The 22062-nt window shown below is 41.0% G+C and overlaps 2 protein-coding genes across 2 annotated transcripts in view; one reads left to right on the top strand and one right to left on the bottom strand.

Annotated features, from left to right (window-relative positions):
* Nucleotides 1-6997, bottom strand: part of THADA (THADA armadillo repeat containing) — a 151231-nt gene extending 144234 nt beyond the window's left edge. The window contains exons 1-9 of the mRNA XM_084203263.1: nucleotides 6962-6997; nucleotides 5596-5691; nucleotides 4193-4287; nucleotides 3659-3789; nucleotides 2743-2891; nucleotides 2574-2606; nucleotides 1978-2030; nucleotides 928-1114; nucleotides 182-276 (exon numbers count right to left, since the gene is read on the bottom strand). Coding sequence (XP_084059389.1) covers nucleotides 182-276; nucleotides 928-1114; nucleotides 1978-2030; nucleotides 2574-2606; nucleotides 2743-2891; nucleotides 3659-3789; nucleotides 4193-4287; nucleotides 5596-5671 — 819 coding nt within the window. The 5' untranslated portion in view covers nucleotides 5672-5691; nucleotides 6962-6997. The remainder of the gene's footprint in view (nucleotides 1-181; nucleotides 277-927; nucleotides 1115-1977; nucleotides 2031-2573; nucleotides 2607-2742; nucleotides 2892-3658; nucleotides 3790-4192; nucleotides 4288-5595; nucleotides 5692-6961) is intronic.
* Nucleotides 6998-13908: 6911 nt separating this feature from the next.
* PLEKHH2 (pleckstrin homology, MyTH4 and FERM domain containing H2) overlaps nucleotides 13909-22062 on the top strand; it is a 52405-nt gene continuing 44251 nt past the window's right edge. The window contains exons 1-3 of the mRNA XM_084203181.1: nucleotides 13909-14045; nucleotides 14907-15022; nucleotides 18349-18478. Coding sequence (XP_084059307.1) covers nucleotides 14994-15022; nucleotides 18349-18478 — 159 coding nt within the window. The 5' untranslated portion in view covers nucleotides 13909-14045; nucleotides 14907-14993. The remainder of the gene's footprint in view (nucleotides 14046-14906; nucleotides 15023-18348; nucleotides 18479-22062) is intronic.

Genomic DNA, 22062 nt, shown 5'->3' with positions numbered 1-22062 from the left:
AAATTCCAAACCCAAGCCTTAATACTTCACATAGCAAGGAGAGAAGAAAGGATTATACTCCAGCTAAGGACTGACAGAGAGGCTGGCAAGCCCTGCAGCAGCAAAGCCTCCAGACAACACTGATAGCACAGGGTAACAACACCATGATACTGCACAGTCTTCAGCCAAGAAATACACTTACCAATGAAGGCAATTCCTCAACTGGCTCATACATAGCTCTGGTGAAGAGAACAACAGCCAGTCCTGAGGTTGTCTGAACAGTCTGCAGGAGCGTTGCTACACAGCAGAGATACTGTACATTAGAATGCAGCAAACACTGTGTGCTAGAACTGCGTGGCAAAATTATATTGGCATTGAATTTTGCTAGGCTACTTGTAGTTAGTTGTATCATCACAAATCTGTAGTGCCCATCAGGATAGCAAATATTAATTAATAACTTTATCCTCCAGTGTAATAAGAAACTGCTAATATCTTTAACAGAAGAAAACACAGGACTGCCCACTAAGGCAAGGAGGACTGTGGCAGAGACTACTGACATGCTAAATTCTACTACATAAAAACGTTTGTATGAGAAGAAAACACTATCAGTTATGGTGCGCCCATAAATAGTTCTGACAGCATATTTCACGGAGGTGTAGATATTTCTGGTAGGCACAGACATTTGGCGACTCTCAAAAGCATTTCTGTTGATTTTATTAATAATAGCATTAATCTTGGTATTTGTAGTGGGACAAGTTAAACTGTACACACTACAACTGCCATCTACAAATCATAGCTCACCAAAAACCCAACTACTGCTCCTACTCCCATTAATCTCAGTAGTTCAACTTCCATGCAAGCTAAACTAAGTTTTTATACCTACAGGTTGCTTACTACAAAGACAACAAGTTAATGAAAATATTAGGGGTTTAATGTTATTAAACTTACCATCCATTAGGAAGTTTGTGCAACTTTTCAGTAAACTACACATACTTTGCCAAACAAAAGAGTCGCTGTGTTTCCAAAGACTTCCCTGGATATTTTCTTGCAATTTCTGTATAAGCATCATTGAAACTTTAATGGCTATCAGTAAATCATGCATCAGCTGAGTCTGAACAATACGATTTCCATGATTCTTTCTGTGGGAAAAAAAAAGGGACAAGTAAGCACACAAAAAACAAATTAAAACCATTCTTCACCATCCCCAGAAAACCACATTCTGCCAACTTTAAAATAGAATTAATGGTAAAAACTAACGTATTGCTTGAGTTGATCAGATATTAACTACAGGAAAACAAGGAGCCAATTCAAGGGTAGTTTGTTAAAATGAAGTTAACAAACAAAAATGAGAAATTGTGCTACATTTTCTGCAGGTTCCTGGGACAAACTTTCATTCACGTGATTCCGCCTGAGCAGAGCTGAACTTTTCCAGAAACTTTCCAAAAAGGCCAAGAGAATGTAGTGCTGCTCTTTTCTAATTTTGCAAGTAGTTCCTCCACGTATGAAGGACATTTCTATGATTTGACTTTCTTCTAAAGGCAGAAAATATCTAAACTTTCAGTGCACAAAACACTTCATTAAGTGCCCTTCTCCTCTCAGTTCAGAATGAGAGACCACAATGAAGCTGCCTCACTTAATGAAATGCTGGAAAATGTCAAGTATATCAATACTGAATTAAACACTCATGGAACATGAAAGAGTTTTACTCTACCTGAATTTTACATCTATTAATTACACTGTTTAGTCACAATTCAGATAACAAAACCTTAACTCAAAGACCTCCCTTAGTAGTAGCTCTAACAGTATCAGTGCCCCACCTCTCTTATATTATCATATTGCCACAAAAGCATCAGTTTTTATTTAAAATCTGCATCACTGTAAAATGATATTTACATCTTTCATCAATGTATGGCTACAAAAGGGATATTTTAAACCAAACCAAACTATCTTGCAAGAGTGAAATAAAACCAGATAATATAGAGCTTCTATTGAATTCACTTGCCTGTTTTCTTCCTGTATATCAAGCAGCAACTTCTGCAGAAACTGAAGAACTAGTGAAAATAATTACGGTATAAATTTACTTACAAGAGAAATAGAACAGAAAATTTCCAGCAAAGCAATCACACATACACCTCAACACATCACACCTACCCAGCTACAATAAACAGTTACCCATACAGTGGTGATTCTTCCATTCCACCAACAAATTAAACTGGTATTGACGTATAGACAAACACAAACAATGCTAAAACAAAATCTCAAACTGTTTTGCAACAACCTGGTACAAAACAAGCTTCCAACCCACTTGGCCTAATCCTGTGAGATATTGACTCTCCCTGCAACAATTGCTCACTGGTACTCAGATTTGCATCAGGGTTGCCCAGTAAAGCAAAACTGACCCCTGGAAATTAAAGGTATGAATCAGTCTCGTCTTTCACAAAAAAGTATCACGTAAGGATACTAGTTTATTGAAAATTAACTAGGAGGAATTCAGATCTGATAGATCTTCATGCCTGCTTCCTGTCACTTCTCCACACACATCCCTCCCCCAGAAACCTGCAGTGAAGCATATTTTACTACAAATGTGACTTTACCTTCTTCAAACAGGTTCTTAATACAGGCTCTACCTAGAGGAAAGAAAATATATTTTAAGTACTGAGTACTAGCCAGCACTATCTATTTTACATAACTGCAAACATCACTATCAGGTGTGGCACCAGTGCTGAGCAAGTTTAACCAGAAGAACATTCAATGTCACGGTACCTAAACTGAAGTCCTCCATACAGGAAGCAAGGTTATCCAGCACTTTTCTGTACAAATACACATCTGTGGTTTTCAGTTCTTCTTGAAGGCAGCACACAAAGCTTTGCACAGCTGGCACCATCAAATGTCCAGGAAGACCATTCAGTGAACTGCAACATGAAGAAACAGCACATTTGGTATGGTTTTCCTTAGGAGTTATAACATCCACTGCACCAAAATCCATGTCAGCTAGAATTCCAATACACAGATGTTTCTTCCTGCATGAAAACATCATCTGTTTCAAAATTAATATGCACATTCTCAGTTTGCAGCTAGAAAACCTGTCAGAGGGGTGCACGGCTTTGGGGTGGCTGCAACCAAATCCAGGATGGAAGCCCTGCATGTCAGTGGGACAGTGAATGTTTTCAGACAAAGAAAGGAAGGCAGCTCAGCACCAGATCTTAAAAAATGCTGAGGCTATAAAAAAATTCAATCAAGAAATACAGCAATAATTGTGCAATAAAAAAAAAAAAAAAGAATTGCAATAAAAATAGGCACAAGAAACCACAATTTAGTTAGGATTCCTCAGAACTGTCTTCTGTTGACAAAGCTGAGATTTTGTGTTTTATATTTCTATTCTAACATTGGATTTTAAAGTTCAAACTGCTAATTACACACTATGTTGTCTTTCCAATAATTAAATAGGCCAAAACAAGGCTTTGCTTTGAAGTTATTTATCCAATGGTATGTTACTTATAATTAAGATTTTTACCTTAGAAAGAAAAACAGTACATATTCACATATTAAGTACTGGAAATTTTCAGTAATTAAGTTACAGCAATTTATAGTGAATGACTTAGAGATAAGGACTTACAGACTTAGAGATAAGGAAAACATTCAAAAAAAAACAACAAAGGCTAACTACTCAATCTTTTACCTTGCTAATACTTTCTTCAAAGGATTCTTTGCACCCAGTGAAAAATACATCTCTCCCAAAACATCCAAACAAGCTTTAACCATGGGATCACCTGCGGAGTTCTGATCCAGCTGCTTCACCAATGGCATAATCTATAATCAAAAGAACACATGATGAACAAAAAAACTCTGGATATATAATTTTTAACAGTGGCAGATTTCCCTCTCATCCAAGCATATGGTGCAAAACTGCCTCCCTCTTTACCATTTCCCCTTGAGTTTCAAGTTCAAATAATGTTCCAAGAACACCTCTAAAAACTAAAAAATCCATACAAAATAGTAAGTCAGTTGCCTTGCACTATTTTCAGTAACTGTGGCCCCTGCTAATTAAGTACTAGAACTACATTTCTACCTGATGCATGTGCAACTGCTTTTCCTGTGTTTCCAGGAACATAGAAAACATGAGAAGTTTATTTTAGAGCTGTATTTGCCATTAACAGTGCACAAGACACACTCTCAGTTACCAAAAGCCACACTAACAACAGTGAAACTCTACCTGTTTAATACACTGGATCTGCTGGATGCCATTTCTCAGCTCTGCACAGTGCACAAGAAGAGATGCCAGATTTTGCTCTTCAGCCTTTGAAAACCCTACATTTGGAAGAAGAGGATCTTTATTAAAAGTAATTACAATAAGCAGTCTAAGTAACACAATTCATAATAAGAAGAAATGACTGCTTGATTCTTAGGGTTTTTCCCAGTTCCAGTAAACCCACTGGTGACACAAACCCTTAAGTCACCTAACAACACCTTACCACTTTTTTTTTTCCTAACAAATGTAAAATATCAGCTTCACTGGAACACAATAGTAAGGCACCTCTGGGGGTGATCTACTTCAAACCCACTGCTCAAATATGTTCACCTGGAGCTGGCTGCCCAGGACCATAGCCAGGTGGCTTTGGAATTCCTCCAAGGCTGGAGACTCCCCAACTTCCCTACTGAAGCCATGCCCATCCTCAATCACCCCCACATTAAAAAGTGTTTCCCTTCACATTAAAATTGATATTTAGAGAGAATCTTTAGTGTTTCAGTTTGTGCCCATGCCTTCCTGTCCTATCACTATTCAGCACAGAAGAAATGCTGGCTCTGCCTCCCATATGTCCTCCCTTCAGGTATTTTTTACCTATTGCTAAGATCCCCCTGAGCCTTCTCCTTACAGGGCCAAAGAATCCCAGCTCTCTCAGCCTTCACTCATAGGAGAGATGCTCCAGGACCTTTATCATCTTAGCCCTTAGCCAGAGTCTCTACAATATGTCCATATTACTCTTGTACTGGGGAGCCAAGAACTGGATCAGCAATCCAGGTGTGACCTCACCAGCGCTCCCTCATAGTAACTTCAGTATATAAACCTTGTATTACTTCATTTTCAGGTTTTTTTACAGTAAATATCACTGGAAGCTTCCCTTATCAAACAACAAAAAAAAATCCCCACAAAAGAAAACACCATTTGAACAGCAGCTCTAAAACAAATTAACTACAGAACACACAAAGACTGGAAAAGTGACCTCCAGAGAACCCTTCCAACCTCAATCATTCTGTGACTCTCGGAAATTCAGTGTTATCCCATATATTAAGGGTAACACATCAGATATCACTGAATTACAGGCCTGCAAGTAGGATTACAAATAGGACCTTCTACTACCATCACAACACAGATAAAATAAAGAGCTCTCAAATAAAAGCCACAATGCTCTAAAGGATTTTTTTGACTCTGCCAAGGTAAGAAGGCATTATCATTACACAATAAAAACAAACCACAGCAGAGCAAACACACCTAAAACTCACAAAACAAAACCACTAGAAATAAAACATAACAAGCAAAAAAAAAGATCCATTTCAGTAACTACTCAAAGGCAAGAGAAATACTTTACTTCAGAAAAAAAAAACCACCCTACTTACTCTGAAGTTTTTCAAGCTGATGATGATCAAGAAAGAATGCATCCACCTGAATTTCCTTCTTCTTCTTTAAAACCATTTTAGCTGATTAAGAAATGCCTGCTTAAAAAACAAATAATAAACAAAACAAAAAATCCAAACAACAGGTCACATGGTTTTAAAAATATAATTACAAACATTTCCTACAATAATGGTCTTTTCACTGTCCTCCTGTCTTGAAATGTCTGTTGCATTATCTGTGCAATTTTTCTCAAGGAAATAGCTCTCTTTGATTTTAACAACTTCTGCTATATCCAGCATGTCATCCAAAATTCACCCAAACTTCACCATGCAAAAGGGAAGCAGTAGAAAAGGGCAATTGCTGTACGCATGACACACTGCCTGAGTTTTTATTCACTTGTTACATAGTCTGCAGCATGACCCTGGATCACCGTTTGGAAACATCATAGAGAAGTGAGGAATTAATGCCCCAAAACCTCCCTTGCTCAGTTTTGCTGTTCAGAACTCATTCAGCTTGTATTAAGGTCAAATAAGAACTGTGCAGCAAACCAAACAGCCCTGCTATTATGGATGTTACAAACAGCAAGCTCTCTTTTGAATAGCAGTGGTGATTTAGCATGTAGTACAGTGTCACTGAGGTGAAAGCACCTTATCATGGAACAGCGGAGGTCGGAAGGGGCCTCTGGAGCTCATCTGAACCAACCTCCTGCTAAAGCTGTGCCACCAGGAGCCAGCTACCCAGGCCCATGTCCAGGTATCTTTCGAATGTTTCCAAGGACAGAGACTCCACGGGAGCATCTCTGGCCCACCTGTGCCAGTGCTCGGCCACCTTCACTCCACACCTAGCGCTTCCGATGGTCTCAGAGACCCGCCGTGTTTCAGTCTGTACCCATGGCCCCCTGCCCTGCCACCGGGCACCACGGAATGGACCCGGGCCGCGCCTTGCCTGCGCCTCCTCTGCACACACTGCTGAGCTCTGGGAAGCTCTCCAGACCCCCTATCCCGCCCCACCTGCGGGCCTCATGCGGCCGCCCCCCCGCGCCTCCGGGCGCTCAGAGCAGACCGGAGCCGGCCCGCCCGGCCTCAGAAGTGGTGGCCGCCGGGCCCCGCTGCCCGCGACTGCTCCGTGCCCTCCCCGCCCGAACAACCCCGCGCCCACGGCGGCACCGAGCGCTCGAATGGACCCCGGGCCGGGCCAGGCCACGCAGCCTCCGGCACCCGCCCGGGGCCTCCCTCGCCCCGGCGGCAGCGCTGGCCCGGAGCGCGGCGGCGCCCGCCTGCGAAAGCGGCCGCAAACAGAGCGCCGCAGCAACAGGCAGGGGAAGCACGGAGGGAACGCCGCCCGCCCCTTACCCCAGCAGACCCTCACCTGCGGCGCCGCGTCCCTTCCCGGTGCCCGCTCCCCGCCCCACCACGTGCCGGCCGCCGCCAACCGCGGCGCGCCCCGCCCCCGGGCCGGCCCGGCCCCGCAGCGGCGCTGGCGCCGCCTCATGCCGGCAGGGCTCAGAGCGGCCGGGGAGTCGTGACTGCCCGCGCTGCTGAGCGCCGGGGCCGCAGCGACTGCCGCCTTTCCGTGGTAAATGCTTGTCCTAGCTCAAAGATGAACCTGGGTGAGCCACCGAGTCACAGAATCGATGGGGTTGGAAAATCCCTCTGCGGTCATCGCGTCCAGCCCGTGACCGAACGCCACCATGTAAACAGACCCACGGTACCGAGTGCTGCGTCCAGTCTCTCCTTAAACACCTCCAGGGATGGCGAATCCACCACCTCCCTGAGCAGCTCATCGCAATGTCTAATCTCCCTTTCTGTGAAGAAATTTTTTCTAATGTCCAACCTAAACCTCCCGGTACTGCTAAAGGCTGTTTCCTCTTGTCCTGTCTTTAGTTGTCTGGGAGAAGGGGCCGACACCCGCCTGGCTACAGCCTCCTTTCAGGCAGTTGTAGAGACAGACTGTAAATGCCATCCCTGAGTCTCCTTTTCCTCCTGGGTAAACAACCTTGTCTCCCTCAGCGGCTCCTCATAGGATCTGTGCTCCAGACCCTTCACCAGTTCCATTGCCCTTCTCTGGACTCACTCCTGAGTCACTGGACTTTGTAAGACACAACTATCTTTCCTTATTTTAAATGTATTCTCAACTTTGGAAAAAATTGGTGGTTACTTTGATTTATCTCATGATGACCTTAGCTTGTGTTTTTTGCCGTGTAGTTACTCTCCCTCCTGAGTTCCTGAATGTCCTCAGCAAATCTAAATGGACGCTGTGTCTTTTGGAGCCTAATCTGTCAGGTGCCCTTGCTGCACACCATGGCTGGTTGGCCTCCCTCCAGAGCCAACTACATTTCAGAGCCAGAGGAAGAAAATGCTATTTTGCATCCAATGCAAATCAAGCTGCTCTAGTCACAAACCCTTTATCCAAGGAGCAGAAAGAGGCTTGACTACACGCTTCACAAAAATCCAATAAACTTAATTTGAAAAGTGTGCTCCATTTGTTTCCTCATAACCATACTCTTGATCCTTTCCAACAGTCCCTAATTTGCCACCGCTTCCACATTTATTAAAATTGTGAAATTATGAACCAAATCCAGCTATTTTTTTAATATATAAGCATTTATACATTAGTAAATTTTCAAGTATCTGAAGGGAGCCCACAAGAAAGATGGAGGTAGACTATTTACAAGAACATGTAGTGACAGGACAAGGGGAAATGGATTCAAACTAGAAGATAATAGGTTTGGATTAGATGTTAGGAATAAATTCTTCTCTGTGAGGGTGGAAAGGCACTGTAACAGGTTGCCCAGAGAAGCTGTGGATGCCTCATCCCTGGAAGTGTTCAAGGAGAGGTTGGATGGGGCTCTGAGCAACCTGGTCTAGTGGAAGATATCCCTGCCCATGGCAAGGGGAGTGGAACAAGATGACCTTTAAGGTCCCTTCCTACCCAAATCATTCTATAATTTTATGATTTTTAGCCAGAATTTTTTTTTAAGTTTTCAACTTCTGTGTTCTGTATGTAATGAGTTCATAATTTGCAAATGATAGAGTATCAAATGGGGACAGCCTTTGCCAAGTCTGAGAGTTTCATCTAGCAAAGATACAACTTTTGCACTCAGTGTGAAAATAGTTATTGCAAAAGTGACTACTGTAAAAGGGCAGCTCAACATAGCCGTCATGCTTCCATAAAGATTTAAGAGCAGCAATGTTTAAGTAAGGAAAATATAACAAAACCCATCCCTTGCCAATTGACTTTCACCCAACAGTGATTTTCTTAACAATCTAAAGCAGCCAGAGGCCATTAGGGTCTGCTCAGGACTTTCAACAAATTTGTGGATCCCTCTTTAGCACCAAAGGTTCATAGTGCCTTCTGACTTCTGACGTGGTAATGGCCAAAGGAATTGAGAAAATGCTTAAACACATACAAACACATAAAGAAAGTAATTTGAGTTTTTCACTGTGAGTTCATCAAATTTTCCCTGCTTTGCCTTCAGCCATTTCAAGGAAACTGACACAGTGATTTGGCACTACCTGTCCCAGTGACCTACTCTAAATGATGGATTATCTTCAGCTCAAAGAGAGACTGGATGCTCTTAAGAGATTTAACCTTCCAGACAAATCATACAATTATCCTCATCCTCATTTAGTGCAAGCAAAATCCAGCTCCTTCAGCCCAGTTCGATGCCTACATATTTTACATTCACTGTGATCCTCTTTCTACAGACTGGCCAGTTTCAGGAAACCTTTCCAAAGTTCCAGCTCTGTGTATGCTAGCTCATTTTCTGTGACACTGTTTCCAGTAACTTTCTCCTTTCCAAAAGAGCTTTGCTCTCCCCAAGTTTTTCCAGTTAGGAGAAACATCAGTGCCAGGGAGCTGTCAGGTAACACCCGAAGAATCCACATTTCCTAGTGCAATGAAAGCAAAGAGGCATCTAGAGGAATGAAATTATAACATGCAACACCCACACACGTCAATTGCTCTGTTCTCTAAGAGCACCAAGTTTCCAGTACTCAAAATACCTTACTCAGAACTAGCTCACACACCACTGCTCACCAGGCAGGGGTTATGAGGCTTAACAACCTTAAAAAGGTAAGTCACACCATTTTCATAATATCTGATCTGCTGGTAAGGAGCAACAGACCTTTGAATTACTGATGCTGTGGCTGTGCTGTGCTCTGCTGTGTGCCACAAATCTTGCCAGAGACCAAAAAAAGCCTTGAAGCACTAGAAATTGCTAGGGAGAGAATAAAAATCAAGCAAGAGAGCATCACTGTGTCACTGCATAAATACACCTATACCTCAAACACTGTGTGCAGAATGTGGTAGGACTGCCACAGGTGTGAGGTGGGATATGAGGGATGGCCAAAGGTAGTGAGGGGCATCTCTCTGTGAAACCATTTAAGTAAATCCGTAACTTTACTCTGAAGGAGAAAATGGAATATAACAGAAATTTCTAAGAACATTTTTCATTGTCTCTGCAAAAATTTAGGGGCATCAAATGAAACAAGCAGGTGACATCTAAAACCAAATGAATTATTTAAACCATGGAGATCATAATCTTAGGATATTCTAGATCTTGAAAATTATGTTTGTTCAAAAGCAACTGGACTGAATCACAAGAGAAAAAAAACAAAAACAAAAACAAAAAAACCAAAACAAAACCAAAACAAAACAAAGCAAAACAAAAAAACCCCAATAACAACAAAAAAACCCACCTCAAAAACCCAAAAAAAACCCAAGAAAAGTTTCAAATGACAAAACTTCTGGCTCACAAAGTCCCTGAACCTCTAGTGACTGGCACAGGACTCTGGAGTAATGACACTTCCCTGGGCACTGACTGAGGACCACAAGTGAGTGATGAAGTGGACTGGCTGACCAGGTACAGCCATTTTCACAGGGACATCTCAACATATTTCTGCAATTCATCAGAAGGCTTTTTTCCTAAGCACTCAGTTTATGCTCACAAACTTTACAGTTTTGACAAAACAACACCCACCAGTGAAAATTCTCTTCAAAAGAAATAATCTAACCCACACGCAGAAACTTTAAAGTTTAAGCTGTACATTCTAGCCCTCCTGAGCTATTCCGGTGCCAGCAAGTTAAACATTTTATATTTTATGTTTCTTTCAGATGGACATGATTATATAATCATTTGAAAACTCTCAGAAATTGATTATTTAGAGCAATATAGAATTTTGCCACTCTGTGGCGCCAGATAATTAAAAAGAGGTTGAGCTTTTAAAGGGAAGCCATAGATCGTCTCATAAACTGTAGTTTTCCTAAATTAAAAAAGTCTTCATAAGTAAGTGAAGTAACTCCAGATTCTTCCATCCAAAGGCACCAAAGCACAAATACTAGAGGTTATTTAGATAAAATGCCACTTTTCTGTCACTGAAAGACAAGTCAGAGCCTTGAAAAAGCAGCACTTTAAGTAATCTCATAATAATAATAATAATTGAACAGGAATAATCTTTCTCCCTTCCTCTCCACTTAAATGATACCTTAAAAGTTTTCTGTCAAGAAAGATACTTTTAAATTAATTTGACTGTTGCCTGAAAATTATCAATTTATTTATATCACAGTTTTGTAATTGCAACTAGTGTAAAAAATGGGAACCTTTTTCTCTATTGCAAGTCTCAAATATATATGTCACCCTTTCAAAGAATCCACACAAAAATGAATTTACAGAAGACACTGTATGATCTAAGATTTTAGAATCACAAGATGTTTCCTGGCATAATGTCCAACTGTAGACACACATACCAACCTGAAATACCTAAACTTAAATGGTTTCAATATTTATATATATGAGGAAAGACCAGAAAAAGCTCCTTTTGTCATGAAGGGTAAGGTCCTGGTCCAGCATGTCAGAATGACGTTCTACATACGCAGAAAAGTCTCATAAACCCAAAATTTTACATTCTAGTTGCAGATTTGATGACAACTTGATCGTCTCTGGAATGAAGCTGGTGGCATTCTTTGGATTAGCTTTCACACCCTAGAGTAGATGTTTTGCAATACAATGTTCATAAAACTTTTAAATAAATGAAGTTATTGTTTAACAAGACAACCAGGAACTCAGAACTTACTTTCTTGCATTAAGTCAATTTCAGACACTAAAAAAACTGCAACCTCCTCAGCCCATGTAGAGGCTAATATTTAAAATTCACATTACAGAGAGAATTTTTTTAATGTTCTGACTTTGGTTCACTTCTGCAGCTAACTTCTGCAGCTTCTGGAGCCAACTAACAAATAATCACTCCAAAGTGCAAATACCTTGCAGTTTTTTCTACAATGTACTGTGTATCAGTTTTTTGCCTTACTCTACATATTTTCAGGAATATGTGCATATTTATTACTGCTTGCATGTACCTTCCATCAGCAATAACAGTAAGGAGGAAGAACTCTCTTCCTGAATCTGTGCTTACATGTACAATAGTTTTCTGTGTCCTTGCCTGGAAGATTTATGGTTTTTCCCCTTGCTTTCTATTTACAAAATAAAGTTGTATTTTGTGGTTTTGTATTTTGTTCTATGCATCTCAGTTGTTCTATTTGTAATTCCATTCCCTTCAGTAATGGAACACAGATTCTAGCCACCTCTACATCACAGCTAAGGGCAGCTTAGAGAAAATCCTGAAGATTCCTATTCCTTCTTCCAGAGTATTTTTTTCAAGCCTCTTTCTGTATCATCAGTATCCAGAGAGCACATCACTGCAGAGCATTTTATTACTTAGAGGGCAGTGAAAATGTCAATCCACCAGACAAAATGAAAGAAACCCTCGTTGAGCGAGCAGGCTTTGCTCTCCCTCTTGCGGTCCGAGCACGTCATTCCCGCAGCCTCCCCCAGCTCTGTCACGCTGGATTCAAAGGCTTGGCGCACGCTTGGGAGTATCCCGAGAGAGCGAGCGTGTCGCTATTCGAGAAAACGATACGGACAAAGTTTTCATTGAACGCCAATCATTTTGTATATCGCTAAATCATTTTGTATATCTCTCCTTAGGAACCAGATGATGATTTTGATTCTTTTGGCTAAATCTTGTAATCCAAAGAAAGGGTTTTTTTCACCTCGTGTTTTTAATGCAGGGAACACTCTAGGCAGGAGGTATCGGGTGGAACACAATGCACTCCTTGCTAAAAACCAAGCGTGTTTTTAACACTCTTTTCAGTGACCAGTGTTTAAAAACGCGTGAAGCACTTAGGAAAGTACCAGTAAATGAAACTGTTTCAGTGAAGTTGTTTGGATACTGTAAGGTCACTGCAAACGGGTGGAAAATTGGAGCCTGTACTGAACTGAATAGGAAAAAGTGAAATTGTGTGTATAACCAGATGGGGAGTATTTGAGCTTCTAAGACCTGGGTTTGTTTTGTTTTGTTTTTTTCCAAAAGAAAAAACTACGCTTTAAATGACTCACAGATGTGAACAAGCAGTTTACTCTGCACACCTACATTATAAATAACCCCCAGAGGAATGGTGCAGTGTGGTTTGTTTATGCACCAGAAGAGTCTGTGAAATATTTTGCCTCCATAAATCATAATCCAAACAAAATAGAATCCTTAAATCTGAGTCCAAATGGACGTGTAGGAGGAAGATTCCTCTACGAGCCAGGCAACACACTAATTACTTCTTCCAGATACTTTGTAATACTTCAGTCAGTCTTCTAGAAGAGACAAAGACGGCCGGTTGCCCGAGATGTACTCTCAGCTCTTTTCAGCCGGAGGGAAACAAGAGCCTGCTGCCAGCACGACTCAGCAGCACATGCACCTGCTGCTTTATCCCGGCTGGAACTCAAATGCAAAGTGGGTTGATACCTATCGGATAGGGCAGCTTAGCGAGACTCATTTAGACCGTAATATCCCCAGCACTGTCCCGGGGACCGCACGGTTCCAACCCTCCGGTATGACAAATGACCTTTCACAAGACGTGTAATTTCAATTACAGCGAGCTCCAATGCTGGAGCCGAGGAACTGCAGAGCAAGCAGAATGCTTCTTCCTAACATCGTCTCCGAAACTAAGAGGAAAAATTCCTAATTCACAAAGGAACTTTAAAAACGGCGATGGGAAAAGGGTATGGGCAGGCCGTCTCTTCCTAAGACCCTTCCGCCAGCCTTGTCCTCGAAGCCCTCCAGCCGGGTTCCATCGCTCTCCGTCCGGGCGCCCGCTCCCCGGGACGCCGTCGGGGCCGGAGCACGCGGGGGCGGCGGCGGCCCCGGGAGCGCATCCCGGCGGCAGCGCCAGCCCGGGAAGGGCCCCGGCTCCGGGCCGCCCCTCCCGCCGGCTGCCGGGGCCGCAGAGCCGCGCAAGCCCCGCCCGGGCCCCCGCCGGGGGCGGCCCCGCTGCTCAGTGGCCGCCCGGGCCGTCGCTCAGGCGGCCGCGCCGCTCGCCCGGGGATGGTGGGACGGGCGCCGAGGGGCGCGGGCAGCGCCCACAGCCCGGACGGCGCCCGGCGCGGCGAGCCACGGCCGGCCAGGTCTGACCTCCCTTTCCTTGCCCCCTTCCCTCCCTTCGCGAGCGGGGCCGCGCCCGGACCGGCCCCCGGCCCTTCCCGGCGGGGTGTCGGTCCCGGCGGCGGGGCGCGGCGGGACAGCCGGCGAGTGGCCCCCGGGTGACACCGGCGGGCGGCGGGTGGCGGAGGGTGATGCTGGGTCACATCACCGCGGGGTGTCGGGTCACGGCAGGACTCCGGGCTGTCCCCAGGCGGTGTCCCCGCGGCTGGGGACTGGCGTGCCTGAGGTCCCGTAAGGTCCCGTAAGGTCCAGGCTCCTCTCGTCCCGTTGGCGGTGCCGCTGCCGCATGCCTACCGTCCTCCGAATATAGAAGAGAGAGAATACAACTCCCAAACAAACGTGCAAAATCATGATACTTTTGAGATACCTACTACACGGCTAGCTTTCAGAATTTCAAGAAATTAAATTGGGACGTAGTGTGGTGTCACACTGCGACTTAAAAATTGCTGTCATGAGGAAAAGGACATTAAATGATTTTGCGTGCTTTGTTCTTGTTTGCTGCACGCATTTGACACTGGGCAGCCGAGCAGGCAGCAATGAGCTGGGAGGGAGCAGCCTGGCCCCTGAAATCGGGGTTTGTGGGGGTCTGCGCTACTGACTGCGTCACTTCACGGGAACAACCTCATCAATACCTAGGAAGCAGCAGAAAAAGCATTCCTACATCAGATTTTGAAGGAAGTTTTAAATAGCGCAGGCAACAGTTTGTTTGAGCATAGAATTATGCAAAATGAGTCAAATGGAAAATAAAGTTACCAGTGTTTGGAGGTGAGTAAGGGCCTTGGCCAGCAACAAACCTGAGAATGACTTCCTTGATTCCTACACAGGTCCACTTTGTGTCTCATCACTTCCCTTCTCCAGTCCAATCTTTATGGCACCAAAAATATTTGTAACTGCTGAGTTTGGGTGAAAAGATGGAAGAAATGGACTTGAAATTCAAGAGGTATGGTCCAAATTCATTTAGGCCAGTAAATGTTTCAGGATGGTGAAGGGAATCCACTATCTACTGCACAAACCCACGACTATTGAAACAGAAGAACTTTCCAAACTTTCTCCAGCAGAGAAAGGACATCCAGAACATACAGAGAGAATATGAAGCGTTTAGTTAAACACTGCATTTTGTTAAAAACAGAGGAAAACACTGACAATGTGATAAGGAATATGTAATTTTTTTTAAACACACTTCAAAAAGGTAGAACGTTGTTCCCTCCCCCCTGAAATGTATTTTGATAATTTCCAAGCAGACAGCAAAGAAAAGGAAATTATATCAATCCCTTTGGGGAGAATGTGACATTCTGACTTCTTGAAGCCTGGAAAGAGGTTTATAAACTTAAAAATTGAAAAGACAAATTTAATCTTTCCAGACTTGTCAAACTTGTCTCAATTAATTTTTGATGGCATAATTAGAACTTAAGGCTTTAATGTGCACTTTTTTAGTTTACTTTTCAAAAGATTTAACTTTTTAAGGCTCAGGGGAAACGCAGGGCTTTGCGGTGGGAACTGGAGCAGGAAGAAGGGGCGGGCTCTGTGTAGGTTTGAGTGCTGATTCAGAGTACTCTATTAAGCCAAGAGAAGATGAACTCATTTTTATCCTCCCTTGGGGAATCAGAGAGAAACAGGAAGTCATTGATTCTAAGTAAGATCATTCACTCTACAAGTGTAAACAGTGTGTTATGTGCCTGTAAATATTTCCAGAACCCATTGGCTTGCTGGAAAATACAAAGTAAATTATTACAATCTCTAGCAAAGAACCTGTAATAACAAGAGTAATTTTCAATCTTTTTATCCATAATGTTTATGCAGTGGAATATTAATGAGTTTGGACATTGGGAAACTGCTTGGCTGGACACACTGTTCACTGCCAGAAATCCATCTACTCAAATGTTTTGTCTGTTGAAAGACAAACATTTTTAACTCCACCCTGTAATATTGCACCCTATCAAAAAGCAAAATTTCTTTCATTACTTGACCCGCTTGTGTTTTCACTGCCACAAACACTGAAATATCCCACTGCTAACCAGATGTTGGCCTCGTCCATTTCTGTTTTATGTAGCTGCAATTAGTTAAAAATGAAAAACCTAAAATAGCCTAAATAGTCTAATAACATGTTGCCACTCCTTATTACTTAGGAGACCAGAATTCAGATAAATCTGCAGCTGAAACTACTTCTCCCCTCCAAAATAGGAGAAGCTGCTGCTTGGCAGTGCCACCTTCCCCCCTTGAACAGGGGGATTCTGAACAAGCAGGGATGATCATGGATTAGGGACAGGACAACAGTGAGCAGCTTGCTTCCCTGACAGTCCAGGGACTTTTCTGCTAAGCTTAAAAGGAGAATGGCAAAAAACACCAGAGGTGTCTCAGTCACCAAGGAGGACTGCAGTTGAAATGCTTGTGTTTAGAATGTGGGTGTTGTAGGATCAGCTTAGGAAACTATTTTGATAATGTACTTACATCCTAGTGATTCCATGGGGATTCCTGAGTGGGAGACTGCTGAAAAAGGATAGTTGTAACCTCTGGCTTAGCAGCTTGAATCCCAGCCTGCAGGACTGAAGGAAGAAAGAGCAAAATATGGAGCAGTTATCTTCAGACCAGTGATTGAGACAAAAAGTTACAAACCTGTTTTTCTTTCCTAGTTTTCCTTCTAAATTAAGGTATGGAATGAAAGAAACAAGGAATTTAGGGTATGAGAAAGGAAAGAAGGTTTTGAGCCAGGATTTTTTACCTGTTTAGTTAAAATGAATTTGAGAGTCACGTGAGACATGGGAATTTAGAAGAGAAACAGAAAATTTTACTGTAGCAAAGAAAAGTGAAGGACTTTTTGGAATCTAGCTCATGACTTTGATCTGTCTTGCAGTGCTTTTTCTTTTTTCTTCCTGTTGTCAAAAACAACGGAGAAGATAAATTCATAGGTGTTTGGTCTCCAGCTGAGGGATTTCAGGTGGGGCTGCCTCTTCCAATGCAGGGAAGAAGGGAAGTGCTTGAAGCTGGGCTTCTGGAGGCCTGGGATAGACAGGGGAGGGGGGCTCTCTGTGGAGTCACTTTCTCATCCATGCTAACTGTGTCAGGACTTGCAGTGTGGAGATCTGTATTAGCCTTAATCTTCCTGTATCAGCCTCCTTCATCACACTGAAAACAGTGGCTACTTGCCTTTCCTCGCCCATGTTCCACTGTTGAGGTGACAAACATGCAATATAACATCATGACTTGTAGTTTTTTCTTTGTTGTGATCTTCCAGTGGCCTTCCACTGAATGGGTTTTTTTACATGTTTATTATTTTTGAAATAAATTGGATACTTAGGAGCTATTCAGGCTTTATTTTCAAAGCCAAACCTAAGTGTCCAGAACCCTGAAAAGGCCAGGCCTTTACTTAGCAAGGGAATTTTGGACTGAATGGTTACATTCAGCCATCCACTTACTTTATTAAACTGTCTACAAATACTTGGAATACAACAGAGCCCAGTCCTTCTGCTTACACACAGATGATTTTCTTGGCTTCTCAGACTCAAACCATGATGAGCCAGCTTTCATCCTGAATAATTTTTCCAGAAATGCTTGTCCAGAAGGGCACTGAGGTAATTTCCAGAAGGCATGAGCAGTTAAATGTGGATAAAAGCACAGAGTTGAGACAGAAACATGCCTGTACCATGATGTCCTGAGATCTGCAACAGCTAATGCAAAAAGATTGTTTTTCACATGGGGGGTCCATTAGTGACCATTTGCTCACCCACCTTCACATTTGGAATCAGAAACTTTCATCTTGTTAAGGATATTGAATTTTAAAGGCAATTTGATTAAGCAAAATTTTAAAGGACTTTTAAAAGAGTGGTCTGCCAAACATTTAATTTGCATAAAACCAAATGTGCTACTAACTCACAGGCAGTTACATCTATATAATATTTGCTAAGCAAAAGCTCAGTTCCCTGCAAGACTCTCCTGCATAAGAAAGGATAAGTGCAGTAACTGAAGATTAAAATGTGAGATGTGTCTCTGCTCATCAAGGAAAACTAATTGCAGCCATAGGATAACTGAAGAAATTAAAATACAATAAACTTAAATATTATCAACACAGATTTCAGAACTTGATAATTATGATAAGGGCCTCAGAAAACTAACATACTTTTACCATGTTTTATGAAACTGTACTTGTGTAAAATCTGGGGGCATTCTTGAGATTTATATCAAATAGGTTAGTATGCATATTAAAATAAAGTCAGACATTAAATACAGACTGAATTTGACATGGGGATTTTTTTCCCTTTCTTTTTCCAGCATAAATATGGCTGAACTTTCAGAGACAGAAGGTACTGTAAACTGGAAGGAAAGATGTTTAACTTTGGAGTCACAGTTAATGAAATTTCGTCTCCAGGCAAGCAAGATCAGAGAATTGTTAGCAGAAAAGGTAGGTCTCATGGGATGAATTTTAATGATGTATAAATTATTTTATTTTATTATGGGGGTCGATCACAAGTCATGGTTTGGAATTACAAGTACTAAGATTTTTTCAGAAGGGGAAAAATAACTTTTTACAACAAAATATATGGAAACCATGTATGTTTTAATGCTGTGAAAGAATTTTACACATCAGAATTGCCAGCAAGAATTGTTCATTTTCAAGTAAGAGCACACTGGCAACTCTCCTGCAGAAAAAAATATGTATCCAGTAATCACTTCTACAACACTGAATAATATTTAACACATTTATTAAGCATTTGAGATGTGATTTCAGACACAGAAATCATCACAGAGAAAATCCAGAAGTATTATTTTCCCCAGTATTCTTTAATGTATCATATAATTTACCAGACTTCATTTTCTTATAAGAAGACATCTGCAACTATGGCTCATCATCTGAGTCTCTGTATCCAGAAAGTGAAAAATATTGTATAATTTAATTTGAAAAATATTGTTTAAATATTTACTTTATTTTTCAATGGGAAACATTTCACTTGGCATATTCAAATATGTGTATCCCAAGAGTCAGTTTTAATTGAGCCCATATCTGAAATATAAAACCCCCACCATTTTATTTACCTGGTAATATTTTGACAGAACAAGGCAATTAAAAGAGTACAAGAGACAAACGATGTTAGATATTTATTGGAACTACGTCATCATTAAGACTCACTTCATTGAATTTCTAATTTAAATGTTTTATTTTAAAAACTCTTCTATGAGCTAAATTTTCCACCAAGTGCTCCCCCTAAAGAAAAATAAAATTCAGATAACCTGATAGTATGTAAGCGAAAATACTTTTATTTTTCACATGTAAGTTAATTGTTCTTCTTTGTGGATTTATCCATTCTCCCTTTGAAACCATAAATACATTTGATCTCCATATTTAGTCCTCTGTGAATCATTCTCACTTTACTATGTTTTGGTGGGGCAAGAGCTAAATGGTATTAAAGCAGGAAGAAGCAGATATTTTTGAATTTACAAAGAACTCTGGATGATGTGCAAAGTTCCAGATGTATTTCAGTCCTCTCCTAATAATGCTTAACATTGTTTTCCTTGACAGCTAAATTAAAATTAACAATTGAGAATGTTTCCATGGAGATACCTATCTTAATTCCAGGATCTTACTCAATGTCCTTTATATCCCTATGTGTCATCTATTTATTTTGACTGTCCACTAAATCTTGCTTGTCAGAAAGTTTCTCTTATCCTGAATAACAAAATACCACCAAAAACTTCATTGCTCAGTGTCCATTACCAAATGTCTCTATTGAACAGCAGTGAGCCCTCAAGAGATCTCTGCAGATCTCCCCTGATAACTGCTGGTCACTGTAGGAAGTAATCAATAATGTGTTATTTTTACTGAGCCCTTTTTGTCAGTCATGGAGGGACAAGGGACATTCCCTCCTATCCCATGGCTTTTTATTTTCTTGAAACACTTTTCAAAATTCAAATAGTTGTATAACCAGACCCTCCCTATCTTCAGCCTTGGTAATCCCCTCAAATTTCATTAGCTTTGTAAGCAAACACCTCTTTTTAAGGGCCACTTTAACTCTTACTTTACCTATAATACTTATCCACATGCACCCTAATCTTCCTGTTACATTTTCTACTAATTTACCTACTACAGACATCAGACTTACAGATCAATAGTTGGTTCAACTACATCATCCAGTTCTTGACTGAATAAAATTTGTCAATTCATTACTATTCATTGTATCTATTCATGCCTTATTTGTTCTATGGAGGCATCCAACCTCAATTTGAGAAGTTTAGTATTTCCTGCATTAGACTTATTTCCATTAAGTAGGCATGAAAATTTACAGCAGTATAAAACAACTTCTAATAAAAAACTTTTTTCATAATACCAAATTCCACTGAAATTGTATTCTTACAATTAATACTCCAAATAGTTCTGCTTCGACATAACTAAAAATATTGCTGTTAGAAAACAGTGTAGTTGAAAACTCTTAATTTTTTCCTAATCCTGCAATTTTTCTGTATGACAAACTCTTATTGAAGAGGTGATTGCAGAATGGTAGGTTTGGGAAGAATAACACACTGTGCAAAAGCCATTCTTTGAAATTTCATTTAAGAATTAAAAAAAAAAATCTGAAAAAGGAAAACTACCTGTGCCTTTCATTGTAGCTAGCAAAGCTCAGAGATGAGCAATTTATTATCATCAATCTGGGGGGAGAATATCCATCCAAGCCTGGCTGCTGTAACACTCAGCAGATCATGGGATGCTCACACAGTCAGAGCTGTTAGGTCAGGGGTATCTGTTCTGTCTCTTTACCCCATCTGGATCACTGCATTTTGGGATGGAAAGTGGCTAAACACTGGACATGACTTTCCTGGCAACCTTCTAGCAGCCATTGCTACCAAGTTTTATGCAGCTGCTGCTGATTGTAGTTTTGGCAACCAAAAAGTTAAGATTCATGAACAGTACTTCACAAAACTATATGAGTTTTGAGAAAGATTTTAGAAATTCGAATGCTATTTGACTTTTCACTTTGTTCATTTACAGTTTGCATTTACAAGCTTAACTGCTAGAAATACCCTCTTAAATTAATAGCAATGTATGCATAATCATGTAATTTCAAATATCAACAAAAAAAAACCCTAAACAAACAAAATAAGATGGATAAAACCACAAGTCCTCAGCACTGTGCTCAAAATGAAGTATTCAAAGACAAATTCCACTCTCATCTGTGAGAAAGATGACCCCAAAATAGATAAAAAAACTTCAGAACTTACATTACTGCCCTCTTGTTTTAGTTTGCCTTACCTTTCTCAGAAATTTTAGAAAAAGCAAAGTGATTACAGGAGTTACGAGAGAAACATTTTCTGTTGAAGACCACAGGTCCAACAAGTATTCAGTTGGGAAAATTCGACATAATACTCTCCAGAGCAGAGCATTAACAGACTTCATGAAAAATTATCTTTCTCCTTACTGTGCCACTTTGACTTTTTAATAGGAATCTTTCACTCATAAACTGGAATTCAGTTGGGACATGTATCAAAGTCTGGTCAGAGCTTAATAAAATTTGATCATAATCATCTGCCAAATTTAGACATTTGGCACAATTCAAAAGCAACCATTTTCCAAATGGGCAATAAAATCTTTGCATGTTGCTTTCATTTGCCAATAACTCAGTGGTTATTTTTTCACGTTTTAATTTTTGAAATTATACCAACAGCTCTCAGTATTGGTTAAAGAAAAGATACCCTCCCACTAGTTTGAAATTGAACTGTGTGGGATTGTTACTCAAAAATATATTTGGGAAATAGTAAAGGGAGTAATGAAGACCCAATCGGTCAGTAGTTGACAGTCATCCTGAGACTAATGACAAAATAATAATGCAGCTGATATCAAGCTTTATAGGTACTTTCTGAATTTGTTACTTGTTATAGAATGAAACACATTGGCAAATGTGTCAGAAATAATTCTCACCCTTACTTTGATGAGCACAGGCCTTTATTTGTGGTTTTGTTTACAATCATCTCTACTCCATGAAATGTGTACAGAAA

Source organism: Fringilla coelebs (genome assembly GCF_963513975.1).
Source record: "Fringilla coelebs genome assembly, chromosome: 3".
NCBI lineage: Eukaryota > Metazoa > Chordata > Aves > Passeriformes > Fringillidae > Fringilla > Fringilla coelebs.
The sequence above is the reverse complement of the archived record's forward strand: the minus strand, read 5'-3'. Positions and strand labels throughout refer to the sequence as shown.